General features: G+C 32.9%; 1 protein-coding gene across 1 annotated transcript; it reads left to right on the top strand.

Moving 5' to 3' along the window:
- The first annotated feature begins 2,094 nt into the window (after positions 1 to 2,094).
- Positions 2,095 to 8,846, top strand: LOC140432120 (protein rhomboid-like). The gene is made up of 3 exons (XM_072519958.1): positions 2,095 to 2,351; positions 5,250 to 5,460; positions 6,987 to 8,846. The coding sequence occupies exons 1-3, from the start codon at positions 2,227 to 2,229 to the stop codon at positions 7,296 to 7,298; spliced, it is 648 nt and encodes a 215-aa protein (XP_072376059.1). The 5' UTR covers positions 2,095 to 2,226; the 3' UTR covers positions 7,299 to 8,846.
- The last annotated feature ends 6,196 nt before the right edge of the window (positions 8,847 to 15,042 follow it).

Here is a 15,042-nt window from a genome sequence, read left to right on the forward strand (position 1 = left end):
CGCGCTATCTCAGAGGTACGAATTTCTCTCGGTAAACAAGTTTGCTGAGCTCTACGAGTTAAATGGGCCTTAATAAGTTCTTGACCTAAAGTGGTTAAAAACAATCTTCTTTCCATTATTTGATTTTGCTGAACTCCATTAAAAATTACGTTAGCATTTAATCCTGCAAGGTCCAAAATGCGAAACCATATTACTTGAGGCCATCTACGAGTTCTTCTGCCAGTTTTATAGCATGCACATTTCTTATCCAATGAATCCACCCCACCTTTTGTCTCGTTGTAAAAATTTATAATCTCTGGCTTTCCATTAACCATTGTATTGGAATGATGCATAGTTGACACTAACAACACTGCACGATTTTTCTTAGGAACAAAAGATACAAGGCTCTTCCTGTAAAACCAAATAAGGCAGAATTAGGTGGCCTGTTTTTTGGGGGTTGAAAATTCAGCAGGAACCTCTCTTTTATTGCTTTTTAGAGTTCCAACATATGAAATTTTATGGCTTCTCAGTTCTTTTATGAGCTCAATGGACGAAAACCAATTATGTGCTGTTATGTTTCTATTTGTACCAGAAATTGGTGGAATAAGTGTCAAAACATCTAGAGTGGGGATGGATAACTTTTTTGGATTTGCTCTGCATGTATCTTTTCCAGTATATATAAAACCATTTAGCAAATAACGTGTCTTAGAGTCTACTAAACACTGCATTTTCAGACCGTATTTGTCTGGCTTATTTTTGAGATATCTACATCCTGAATTGGCACCTTCCTCTAAATGCAATAAGCATTTCATCTATTGTGAGATATTCACCACAGCTATAATTGGACTGGCAATTAATTATAAACATATTAAAAATATTGGATATAGCTGCCAGTTTATCTCCGTGCGCAATACGTTCTTGTGTAGTAGCTGGGTCGTCAAAACAAAGACTTCCAAGCAAAAAATAAAATCGGTTTAGTGACATTGTTGCTCGAAATATATCACGGCCAGTACCATTCGTAGCAAATAAAGACCTTAAATCTTCATTATTGGATTTAAATACCCCAGCTAAATATAATAAGCCTAAGAAGGCCTTTAATTCAATTATGTCAAGATAATTGGTATATTGACACGATAAATTGTGTAAATTATATTTAGAAGCCATATTAGTTATTCGTTCATTGGTTTTCTCAAGAATTTCTTGCAATATATCGTGGCTAATAATACATTCCCAAGCATCAACTGGTTTCTCTGGCATACTAGCTCGAGCTTTTCCAATAACACCAGGTAAATGACTAATTAAATTATGCTTACGTGTACGAGAAAAGGTAAGAGAAGTTTTAGACCACTTGTACCTATTTTTGCCATATAACACATCCCTTGAGTCAGCTATATCACTTTCTTCACCCGAATATTCACTACCAGTTTCGGAATTATTAATTTGCCAATTTTTTTCGTCATCATCGTCCCATTTCTCTTCACTGTCTGTTTCGTGATCACTGTGTTCACTACCCTGGTCTAAAAACTCACTGTCACTATCTAGTCCATTGTCCATAATTTTTTGTCCCTCCTCTTCAAGTTCTTTCTGTGTCAGAGGACGTTTATTGCGACTACACCCCGCCATTTTAAATTACTCGTTAATTGCACTAGAAACACTTATACCATAAGCGGGTCAAAATTGACCCTATGCGTGCCTAACTCTGCAGTAGTAACAGATAAACTAACGGAATTTTCGTAGATCGATAAATCACCTACCGGTCGAAGATTAGCAGAAAGCGCGCAATGCTCAATCTATGTTTCGGTAGCGAAACTTGGCATTAAAAACGCGGGGGTCAATTTTGATCCCGCCATGGTACTTAAGGGTTAAGAACCTTCGTGAACACTACAAAAAAATGCTAAAAACTGAACGGAGAGCATCTTGAACATCTGTTTTATCGGGAACGTCGTCGTGAATAATCTTTTCAAGGTTATATCATGTATACTAAATATATAAATAAATAATAATAAACATTTTAATATTTATTTCAGTACTGTTTATTTTGCCACATACTGTAAAACATAATGATACTTTGACAAAAATGTGCTTTATAGATTATGTTATTTTAGATATGTCCAATATGTCCTTCCAAAACGAAAACATCATCAAGTATGTACCGAACCCGATGGTTTATACGAACAAAAATATTCATGCTGGCCACCGCCCATAGCATTAATTATTATCTCAGCTATCGAATTGACATTTTTTATTATGAATGAAGAAAATTATGAACCAAATGACGAAGAACATTTTCATATAGGCAAAATTTTTATTTATGATCCTTATAAACGAGAAGAAGCTTGGAGATATTTAACATACATGTTTGTACATATAGGGTTAGTATAAATTATTTTAAATGCTCTTATTTTATAATTATCAATTTTTCTACTTGAACTCCTTTATATTAACTATTAAATTTAATAGGAGTACCTACCTACCCACAATTTTATTGAGAAATACGGTCACGCTTCAGAAGTCGTTCTCAAAATACAAATTAAACAAAATATTTTGTTTGTTACTTGTAAATTGAAAATAGAAAACAGGCTTCTAGTAGTTTAGAAATAATTGTGGTTTACTTTCATTCACTTTTCCATTTATTAACGATATGTAGGTAATATAAATTACAATAAGTAAGTATATTTCTTTATTTATAGGTCACTTGCAGTAAAATGCCCTATGGCAATTTTCTATTATTTTATAAGTTAAAAAAAAACTATTTGTAAAGTTGGGATGTATAAAAATAAAATAAATAAATAAATAAAATAAATAACTCAAATTAAATAAACATATAAATAATTGCTTAATAATATGTGTTGATTTAATCATCCTGACTATTTAATATCTCACCTGACAAGACGATGTACGGTGGACGCATACGCAGAAATTCACGGCACCTTAAGAAGAGGAATCTTCGGTTTGGCCTCATAAGGTTCTGTGCTAGGCCGCTAGGATGATTCTACTAGTGTGTCATATTTTTGTGAGTAATTTACGATTTCTCCTTTGACAATTTTCATTTGAAAATCACAAGTAATGAAAGAATTAGGTACATACCAAGGTGCGGGGAGATTTTGATTGGAATATCTACAAGATATACATCTTCTTCTTCTTCTTACTCTTTATAAGCAGTTCTGCTTGTTCATTGGCGGATTAATACCTATTGGAAGGTTGTCACTCCATCTTTTGCATGGTCATCCTATAATTCTTCTGCCGATTGGCGACTTATCTCTTGCTATTTTGACGACGAGCAGAATGGGTCTCTCCCATTCTGCTTATGTGATTATTACATTCTTTTTTTTTCTATTTAGTGTCCATTTGTTTATACACTGTACGTTACATTTTCTTCTAATGTCTTCACTTCTCTTTCGAACTTTCAGCGTATTTCCTGCAATTCTTTTCAGTACTCTCACCTCTGCCGTTTCCAGTAGCCTTTATGTTGGGGCTATATTGGGTCTTGTTTCTGAGCCATAAGTCATTATTGGTTTTTAACTAGCTTTATCATGACTTAATCTCAATGTTAATGTGTATGTTTCGCCATATAGTGTTATTAAGGCATGCTGCCAGTCTATTTGCTTTTTGTACGAAGTATTTTATTTCCATTACTTGTTCAATAATGATACCATCAATTTCTATTTTACATCTGGTTAGTTCTTTGCTGGTTACTATCGTTTTAGTTTTCTGAGGTGATATTGTCATATTAAATTCTTTCGCTCTTATATTAAATCTGTGGAGCAATCTTTGCAGACTATCATTATCTTGGGCTATCAATATTGCATCGTCTGTGTAAAAGAGTATTTTTACTTTTTTGTTCCCCATTCTGTATCCTATTATAGTGTTCATTGAGTCCTCCTGTCTTATTTCGCTGCCTATTTCTATAGGTTCTGTAAGTTGTCCATCTATTCTGACTTTCATTTTGTTGTTTTGGTAGATGTTTTCAATAGTTTTTATAAGATTTAGGGGAACTTCTCTATTATATAGAAGATGGATTACATCTTTGAGTCTTCCTCCGTCAAATGCTTTCTTCAGACACAGAAATGCTAGTCTATGATACTCTAGTGATTTCTCAGTAATTTGCTTTATAACGAATATTGCATCTGTACACGATCTTCCACTACGAAAACACTGTTGTTCATCTGCTAAACTTATCCTCTGATTCATTAGATCTTGTAAACTTTTAGTTGTAAGTATTTAACAAGTTTATACCTCTGTAGTTTTCTGGCCGTTTTTTATCTCCTTTTTTGAATAGTAGAACTAGTTTGCGGTAATTTTTGGTGTTATCGGTTCTAGCGTCGTTTGTTCTTCCCCTGCATAGAGATTTTTTAGGTAATCAATCCATGTATCCTTTTCTATATGTTTTAGTTCTATTAGTTCCTTTACCTCCGTTCTTTGACCTCTTATTAAGCGCTATATTTTCTTTTGCAGACCATAGAAATCATGTTCCATTTCTTTCGAAAAGCGTCCCCAGTGATCATTTTTAATTTTTCTTACAAGTTCCTGTTTTCGTTTCTTATTTTCTTGTAATTATGGTATGCGTCTTGTGTTTTGGTTGACTTCTAACGCGCTATCTCAGAGTCTTTTCTTTACCTTTTTCCTTCACTTCTGCAAAAAACCAGGGAGTTCTTCGCCTTGAGAATGATTTATTTTTAATTATATTTCTTTCGCCAAGAACTTCCTTTACCGATGCTAAAATATTAGACTTAATTTTTGCCCAGTTTTTTTCGATCCATCACTTTCTGTGATATGTGTTTATGCTTTTTTCGGTTATTCTTATTTGAAATAGGTATCTTGTGAGGTCATTCCGTAAGCTTTCGACTTTTATCTTTGTGGTGTATTCTGGTGTTTTGTTATCACATGTATGTGTTTTCATTTGATTTTGCACAAAACCAATTTATGATCGTTTCCTATTTCTGATAATGTTAGTGCTCTTACATCCAAGATTAGAGAGGTGTATGCCATATAATATAGTCTATCATAGATCTTTGTCCTCTAGTGTTTTCAAAAGTGTATTTGTGTTGTTCTTTGTGAGGGAAAAATGTATTATTAATACGTATAATAAAGAATAATGATCAGAGTATTTAATTAATAAAAAAGTTGAGCGCCAACTATTTTTAGGAGAAAAATAGTAAAACAAAACGGAAGATATAAGTAAATTTCGCACTTAAAAAGAGCGTTATCGCTATGTAGCGCCATCTAATTTAGATGACAAAAATCAATGACTGATTAATTCTATTTTGCAGGTATACTCATCTAATTGTGAATTTAGTAGTCCAACTATTCCTTGGTTTTCCATTAGAAATGGTTCATAAATGGAGGGTGCTTACAGTGTACTTCGCAGGTGTCTTAGCTGGCTCTCTAGGTACTTCAGTCACTGATCCTCGTACCTACCTTGCTGGAGCCAGTGCCGGTGTTTACGCTCTTATAACTGGTCATATTGGAACGATATTTATGGTAAGTTTGTTTCTTTGAAGTTAATGATATTTAGATTAAAAAAATGTTGCACTAGTAAAATTTTCGCCTTTTAATATGTGATCCAAGTACATTACCCCTTTGACACTCTGACATGCTCGGTAGTCCGACGCACCTCTCGTCAAGGTCGCCGCCGTGTCTGCTTGTACTGACTGAAACCTGTCGCGGCTATGAATCTCATTCTTACCGGATGCTTCATTTCGTGTGTTTTCTGTGAGCAGTTCGGTTCGATGGGGTTTTAGATACAGATACAGTAATACTTAGTGCCAAACTTTTATTTAATTCGTTTAGAAAGTTCAGTTCAATGGCGAGAAAAAGTTTAAAACGAAAGCACAAAACGCTGATTTTTTCTTGAACATTTTTGTGGATTCCATTTTATAATTTTAATTTTAACTTGGAAGAACAAACAACCACTACTTAGAACAAACTACCACACTAGAACAGACCTTGAAAATGAGAATAATATTTCTATATTTTGTTTTCAATCTAACGTGACAAATGTGTCATAACTCATCTATACTGGTCAATGTCCATAATATTTACTGACAATATTCCATAAAAATCTGATTATTGCCCATAATTTCCTACCAACATAAGAACAATTAAACGAAACCTAAGGTTAAGTGCCCATAACCGAATCTGTGAATGTGAAACGGCATCTGTCAGTTAAACTAGGGGTAAAGGTTACTTAACTCCTAGGGTTAACCACTGATTGTAAAACTGGTCGTAAAAGATAAATGGGATATTATTAAGATATGCGAGTGTGGTGAAACTCTATCTGACCTCGAATCCGACTGCGATATCTAGATTCTATGATATTAGACGAGCTACAGTGTACGGTAATCCAAAAGTGTCCGGACACCCGTTTGGTCCCATACATGTCGGATTATCAAGGGACAACTGTACCGCATTTTTCGTTGTTTGTTTAATAGTCTTTTTGTTTATTCTTGTGCTGCTCTTGTCGTTACTTGGTGATTCTTCTTCTCTGTCTGTAAGTGACTTCGATGTAATATAACCTTCTGAGATGTTGTTTAAAAAAGGTGTTTGCTATTAAAGGTTTTTTTCTACACAAAATTGTATAAAGTTATCTTTCATATCGTTTTTTGTGCCAAGACCATTATAAAATCGTAGCTGTCCATTCTACAAAGTCGTAATATTTGTTGACAGATATGAAAATTGTTAATGATAAACAGGATGAAGTTTTTTTAGTGGTCTACTCATAGATACATAATATAGTATATATAGGTCTACTGTTCTTAAATATCGTGATATTGAAAGTACATTTTGTAATTTTTTTTTGTATTTTTGGTCTTTTTCTTTCTGGAACACTTTCATTTGACTAAAAACTACTTATTTCATCACTACATAGAGTAAAATTTTTATCCCTATCACTATCTTCGTCTGAAAAATCTCCTAAAAGCTTTTGCAAACGCTTCTACCATTATTTTACTATGCTTTGTGGCATTTAATGTATTAAAATATGTATATATTTTTTTTTTCATTTTTAGAACTGGAATGAAATGGATTTTCCATCAATTCAGCTGGGAATTTTTCTGCTTATTACCTGTATAGATGTTGGTACTTCACTGTACAACAAGTTTTACTTGGAACTAAACGACAATATAGGATACGTTGCGCACGCTTCCGGTGCCATTGCTGGTCTGCTGGTAGGAATTTGGACCTTGAAGAATTTTGTACCTTCCAAAAGAGAAACTTATATATGGTGGGGTGCACTAACTGTTTACATTATATTTATGGGTATTCTTATATGTTTAAATATTTTCTGGACTGATCATTTTTTAACAGGTGCAAACACATGATGTATGATTATTTTAGTAATAATTTTGTTAAGACTGAATTACTACTGCCATATGGAAAGGGTTTAAAAATAGTAGAAAATGACATCATTTATGGTTATTTAAGATAAAGACTGAGAATTATGGTGTATGTAGATGATAAAATATTGTTCAAGGCAATTAACTAAAAAAATTTCGAGGTCCACATTTGCATATATACTTTAATCTTTCTATGGGCAATATCCACGTTCTATTTATATTTCATGGGAGTCGATATATGATACAAGAGATATGTAACATTACAATATTGTAAAGTTTGCCTGGTTGGAGGAGCATTCCTCAAAGTGATACTGACAAAAACGGCACAGGAGGATGCTTGATTAATTCTTTTTCAATTTAATAAATACATTAAAAATTTTCGGAATGTCTCACGAACCATGATTTCCATATGTAAGGTATGTGCAGGTAATATGACCACCTTAAGATCTTTTGTCTGTATTTGGGGCCAAATTCAAGTTTTTATAAAGAGTAACTGTTATTACAGTTATATGGGTTATCTAGATATATATTTATTTTATAATTTTAAAAAAAGATATAAATATGCGATATTTATGACGCAATTAAAAAAATACTGCTGTTGGCCATATTACCAACATGGTGTCAGCAATATGGCCACTCTAAACTAAGTGAATTTTTATGGCTAACTGTAAAACACAACACCAAATATTTATAAAATAGTTTCAGAATAAATGTTAACAGTTTTATTAAATGTTAAGCAAATATAGTGTATAAACTTAAAAATATATTATTTTTCACTTAGGGCATAAGAATGTATCAATCTTGTCTTTGGCTATGAAACCCATCCACTCTTCGTGGATTTAAGTGCTGCATGTGCTACTTAGCCTTATATCTGTCATTCTTCTTCTTCGTCTTCCTTGCATAATTCGCATAACCAAGATTCCTGTTTTTTTTTGTTCCCTTCTTCTTAGAAGGCAAGGATCTCTTTTTTTGTTGCTTTGGGTAATTTTCGTAGCATTGACGAGTCCTTTTCACCATGTATAATATCTGTATTGCCTTCAACATTTTTTAAATCGCTGGGTCTAAATACAAATCGCTACCAAATAGTGACAACTGGAGCTCGACTATTGAGAGTTACTTTTATAGGCTTTTTGCTATTGTACTTGATCTTCAGGTGTTTGGAGCATATTTGTGAATGAAATATCCGAAGTAGAAGAACGAAAAGAGTTGCTACTATCAGTCCAGATAGGCATATTTTGAGCTATTTTTCGGTTGTAATCCCGAAGTAGAATGACCACAGTAATATTTTCGTTGCAAGCTTTAAGTAGACGGGATACAATCATCTGTTTTATTACCAACGTTAGTGGAAATTCCACATCCTCTTTATCTTACTGATGTTCTAGGAGCAAATGCTGTCTCTAGGATAGCGTCTGGGCTGAACGAATAAATTCCTGCAGTTCACTGAGCTGTGTGTATGTGCATTTTATGTTTGAGTGCTTGTGCGCGATTGTTATGTGTGATTGTGTGCATAGGCGTAGCCGATTTTTTTTGTCTGGGTTCCGATGCTGAAACTCGCACCTACCACCCCCTTCACATGTACTTTTTTTTTAATATCCAACAACTATATTATTTTTGTGTAATGAAAAACATGTTACAATATTTTGAAATCTTTTTTTAAATTCACAATATATTTGTTAGAACAGTAAATTTTTGAAACGATTTGTTTTTATAATAAATTATTGCGTGATCATAAGAAAAATTTGAGTGGTCACATTTAAAAAATCAGATTTACATTAAAAATTCATTGTAACAACATAGAATACCATTCGTGGCTGAAATGGTACGATTTTTTAAAATTCGTCAACTACACTATATTTACAGCAAGTTCTTGTTCAAAACAAGGCACCATTGTTGCAAACGATCTTGTAGCATTGTCGATCGAACTTTGGATTTTATTATGCTCAGCGTGCAACTTGTTACAGGAATTATGGAAAATTGTACCATTAGTTAAATATATTACTATACTAAGTTTCATATCTTATTTATTGATTTGGCTTTCATATCTTGATTTGGATTTCTTTTATGCGACAGGTTTGCTCACTTAAATATATTACTATACTAAGTTTCATATCTTATTTATTTAATAGTACTAAAAATGATCACAGATTAGTTGTTTTTGGAAGTGAACGATCCCAATTTTTGCGCCCCGCGAAAGTTAATGTGGGTTCCACGGCACCCGCTGTGGCTACGCCTATGAGTGTGTCTTATGTCTTATATTCAATCGACATATTTAAAGTTCATGACAAGCTGTTGTCCCTATGTCATATTCTTAGGTGATTCACGGGTGTTTATTTGGTTATACCTGATTTTCACCTATAACCTATTTTAGTCTCTGGTTCTTTATACCCATAGAAATTCCGTATTAACTAATTAAAGCTCTCTTTTTATTTTTTTTTTAATAAATTTTTTATTTAATATCAGTCTTTTTTTGTTATTTGTTTACTTGTAATATGATTTTGACCGGATCTGCCATTGATGGTGGCAGGACCCCAAATCCGATGCTCTCAGATTGTCGTAGTGAAGTTGAAAGGATGTGAGCTGTATGAGTCTAGGACAGTGTTTACCATTTAAGCTTTTTTCAATAATTTCAAAATAAAGTGTACTATTAAAAAATATATTTTATGTGTTTCTTTCTTGAGTAGTTAGAAATTAAACTATAGGTTAGGCATAAGCCGGAAGCAAAGTATAATTAAGTGAGTGAACAGAAAGGGAAAAAATAAGTTTTGCTATAATATTTTGTTATTATTTTGTATTAATTTATTTTATAATACTCTATAAAAATAAAAAAATGTATTTAGTTATTTTTTTTGTAATTAAATTTTTTTATATTATATACATACACATTTGCGTGATAGCAGCATACAATAACATTTTTTTGGGGTTTTTTTTGAGAGTAAAAAACTAGGGGACAGTAAAAATCTGCATAAAAAATTTATTTGGTCCGTTTTGTTTGCTTAATCGTGTACAGTTGAGAGCGGTGTTTTATAGATTGCAGAGAGTGCCCTAAAAACCTTGCCTCAATTATTCGCAACCGTACTTTGTCAAAATGAAACCTTAGATGAATTTTTAGAATATAGAGTTAGGTGTTTTGGGAAAAAGTAGTTAGTTAATAGAGGGATATTGATTCAAGTCAACTGTATATCTTATTTTATTTATTTATGATTACTTTTCGCTTTTTTTGCGTAATATACGGGTAATATTAAGGGAAACATTTCGACAAATTATTTCGACCATGTATAAAAATATTTTTTAGCCCTTTTACAAAGATGTCTTAGCATGTTTCCAATTTAATAAGCTTTGAAATATAAATGATATTATGATATGACTTGTGAATTGCTTGTAATATTTCTTTTTAATTTTAATGTTTACAGATGCAATATTTTTAATAAACATTCAGTATATGTATTTACATTTAATCTAATTATTTATTATACACTGTAGATGACACTAGCACTTTAAAATAGGTAATATTGTTGACCAATATTATAACGTTGTGTCAAACGTCATAGTTGTTATTAACTACTCTGAACAATATTTTTTAGGTTTTTCGACATTAAAAAAAATCTCCAGGTTTTTAATGAGTAGGACTTTTCATGAAAAAATACTGTCAGCCATTTTTTCCAACAGACTTCTTGTAAACAAACATGTTAGCAAAGAATATAGACGCATGTTAGGTTAGTAATATAAAACATACCAAAGAAAGTCCAGTTATTAAAAAAAATAAAGTGTCACAAATAGCAAATCAACTTTTTTAATAGATTATTATTACGATACCTGTACAAAAAAGGAACAACGAAGCGGTGTTGTTTTGCAATATGCAAGAGTGATACACTCTCTAAATTATTTAAAGACAATACATATATTATTTTATAAATTTTCTAAAGCCTATATTTTGTTATAAACAATGTTATTTCTTTCAAACCAAAAAAATTTATAAACCATCACGTAAGATGTATAATATATATTATGTCATTTTCAAATCTGTATGTACGAAAAACATGGCGGCTGATAAAAAGTCCAATTAAACAGTCTTCTTCTAAAAATTCTTTAATCGTCCAGTGACACAGAATAATAAACAATCAGAATACCCACTCTGCTTGAAAAAATAGGTATGCGCATCTCGTTTGCGCAGATGGAATCAGCCATGTTTTAGTCGGAACCAGTGCTGTTTAGTGACATTTTATCTGGTGTGCATAGAAAAATTAACCCGATTTAATTTATTTACGGCAACTATAGACATAGTACCTATGCACTATTTTATTCGTACTTTTAGTTGAAGAATAGATTAAATTATTTCATATGTACTAAATTATTAATCTCTAAAAATTTAAATTACAGTTCTGTCGAAGCTTGTCACAAATTTCTCAATTCGAGTCTATGTTTCCGTTTAAAATATGGCGATCGCGTGCTGACAAGCTTCAAAGGCGGCATCTAAGAGTGGACATTCTGATTGTTATTTATTATGTGGTATGGACAGATATGTTGAGTTGAGTTATGTCAAAATAAAAAAATTTCAATATAAATTTAGTACATTAAAATAAAGAAAAAATTTACGCTGTCGCTGGTTAACAATAAATAAGTTATTTATCGTCACATTGGCGTACGAACTAAGAATTACAAAAATTGTTACCTAAATTTTATGAACAATTATAGCTTTACAAGCACCGACTACTGATTATCTATTTTTTTTACTCCGAAACTACCAAAAAGGAATCACTTAGTTCTTATTTAATTGTAGCAATTATATCTAAGATTATATTTATATAATTTAGTGTAGTTATGAAGTATTATTTGTTTATAGTGAAACTATAAATATATTTGAATTACCTCCACAATTAATTTTGTATTGAAATTTTCAACATTATAAATTTTTGTTATAAAAAATAAATATTTACAAATACATGATCGTTCTTATTTTATAGCGTATTAGACATTCCGCAAGGGATTAATGAATGGCTGGATTCACTTGCAAATTCCAATTCATAGTAGCAGATCCATTTTGACGTGACAACGTCTTAAATTAGGTTGTGGCTCGGAGTCATTCATGAAAAAGTGTAACGCCCGCTCACGTCTGTTACGATGAGTCACCGAACGAGAGAGAGGCCCGCCGGACCGGCGAATGCCTTGCGTCTCTCTCCCACTCAAACATGATCGGTCCGCTGCGCGCGCAGCACTAGAGAATTAGGCGCGTTGAATCGGTGCGTGCTTGTGTCTCTGTCTTTCTCGAGCGTTCTTGGCGTTCAAGACACATTACAGCAGAAACACTTCCTTTCATTTCATATTTCTCCTATCCTCAACAAAATCACTCAAATAGAAATTAGTTAAGTTTAAGTTTATATGTACAATGTTTTAGTAAACAAAATATATTTCTATAGTTAAAATTTGTGCAATTCTTATTTTCATTCAATTCCTTGTTCCTATTGTGCAATTTAATAATATTCATATCAATAAATATTCTACCGAGAAAAAGACGTTGTCACGTAAAATCTTCGCCCGTAAAACCGACTTTACAGGCAACCGATTTTTTTGGATTTTATGGTGCTGCAATTTTAATTTTTGTGGCAGGTGTGTAGCTCGAATCATGAAATAATTTACTCGCTTGTTATGGTGGCACCACACTTCGCTATGTGTTATTCGTTATTGTAACGTTCGTCACTTTTTAATTATAATTTAAACATAGTCTTTTATAAGCCCTAGGGGAAAGGGGAATAGTGGCCGCCTAAGCATTTTGGTTTATTTATACTGCTACATAGCTTTAAAAATTATACTGTTAACGTAAATTGTACTTCAAACTCTACGAAAAATTTTTAAACAGAAAAAAAAATTAAAACGGTTTTTCAGACTTCTGCTAGTGGCCATATTTATCCGCTGCCCAGGGTTAAAACTGGCCACTGCCACTATTACCCCCATTTAAAAAATAATTAAATGTAGAAATCGCAAATGTAAATTTTGCCTTCGAAACTGGTAGTCTTTGTGAGCCCATTGGCCGCAAATGCTGCATTGGATCCAGAGTTCTCTGTTTTTACCGAATTCGCCACAAATTGTGCAAATATCTTCGTTAACGTCCCTATCACGGTCATCGTCATCATCATCATCTTCAGATGATATATCTTCTGTGTTCTTATACAATTTCTTTTTGGAACTATTCGCGGAGGACTGGACTCTTTGATGCCTATTTTTCGTTTGGTTCCTTTGCTGGCTTTATTTCTCATTTGCTGTTCCTTCTTCCGCTGTTTTTCTTCTAGAAGTAACTTCATTCGTGTTGATGTCATTATTTCGAAATGTTGCTTTTGTGGTTGGATCTTTTATTTCCAACTGAGTCATCTTTTGAGCATCCTGATAGTGGAATTATGTCCAAAAGATACTTCAAACTTTTTGTCATATGTCGAACTTTCTTTATTGCCCTTAACTTCCTTATTATTCTTCTCCTTATCTAATCCACCTTTTTTCTCTTGGTCTAGTGTCTTTTTATCTTTTTCTTATATGAATGATTCACCTGGAGCAGTCTTCATCGGTAAAATTTGGATTATATGGAAATATTCCTGTATTCGCAAAACCTTTAATGGCTTTGACTGGTTTGGCTACGCGACCGTATGAATTTTTAAATATTTCAGATATTTCAAATGTCGTGATACACTCATGAGGATGGCTTCGAGGATAATTGCCACATTCAATGTTATACGCTGATTTTAACGATGAGTAAAAAGCTACATCCAGCGGTTGGAGTCGATGCGATGTGTGCGGTGGTATGGTTAACATAATAATTCCTCGTCCTTTACAGAAATGATATGTCTCTAATGTACAGTGGCTACTGTGATTGTCGACGATTAACAAAACTGGATCCTCCTTTGAATAACTCTGGTTTCATCCTTTTGCGGGCATAAATAATCAAAGGTAGAATATATGTTCCTGAGGCACTTATGCAGCACATAATGGTTGTTGTTTGACCTCTTTCTGCGCTTGTAATAAAGCCGACTCTCTTTTGTCCCTTTTCAGCAAGTATTTTTCCGGGGTTTTGGATGGTTGTTATGCCTGCCTCGCCTGCATTATATATTTTGGATGCCGAAAATTTATATTAATATGGATTTTAAAGTAGAGAAAAATAGGTTTACTTCAGTTTTGTTAAAAGCAGATATGCGGTTAATACTTGTCGCCTCCGGTTTTCTTAATCGAATAGTTGAATTTCTTTTAAGGAAGCCGTCACGCCAGTCTCTTCCAGCAATTTCTTTTTCTTTGGAAAATGGATGATGTAATTTTTTTTCTTCAGTGTATTTATAGGCACATTTTTTTATTTCTGTGGGAGTTATCCCATAAAAATGTTTTGATAGCTTTATGACCTGCTTTGTCAAAATTTCTTCTTCTTTGATAAATACAGAATAACGATCTAAAGAAGCAGCTTTTGTATCATTTCGCTTTAGTCGTAGTTGAATTGTAGATCTGGGAATTGCAAAACTTCTTGCAACTTCACGGACGCTTCTGCCATTATTTACTGCATTTATTGCTGCACTCAGTTGCTCAGCATTCCATCGTGCTTTGTCACTTTTTCTCTTGTAAACTCGAGGCATCTAAAATATAAGAATTTATAAAGAAATACTCTGTATTATATAAATTCAATTTGGGGGTAATAGTGACCGGCCAGCATTACCTCCAGGCGCGTGGCTATAATAACCCCAAAATACATATTTATACT

The sequence above is a fragment of the Diabrotica undecimpunctata genome, unplaced genomic scaffold (genome assembly GCF_040954645.1).
Source record: "Diabrotica undecimpunctata isolate CICGRU unplaced genomic scaffold, icDiaUnde3 ctg00002878.1, whole genome shotgun sequence".
NCBI classification, from domain to species: domain Eukaryota; kingdom Metazoa; phylum Arthropoda; class Insecta; order Coleoptera; family Chrysomelidae; genus Diabrotica; species Diabrotica undecimpunctata.

Excerpts from the sequence above, each read along its gene's own strand:
- LOC140432120 (XM_072519958.1), top strand. The coding sequence starts at position 2,227 with ATGAATGAAGAAAATTATGAACCAAATGACGAAGAACATTTTCATATA. Across the intron at positions 2,352-5,249 it reads TACATGTTTGTACATATAGG|GTATACTCATCTAATTGTGA; the intron begins GTTAGTATAAAT and ends TCTATTTTGCAG. Across the intron at positions 5,461-6,986 it reads ATATTGGAACGATATTTATG|AACTGGAATGAAATGGATTT; the intron begins GTAAGTTTGTTT and ends TTTCATTTTTAG.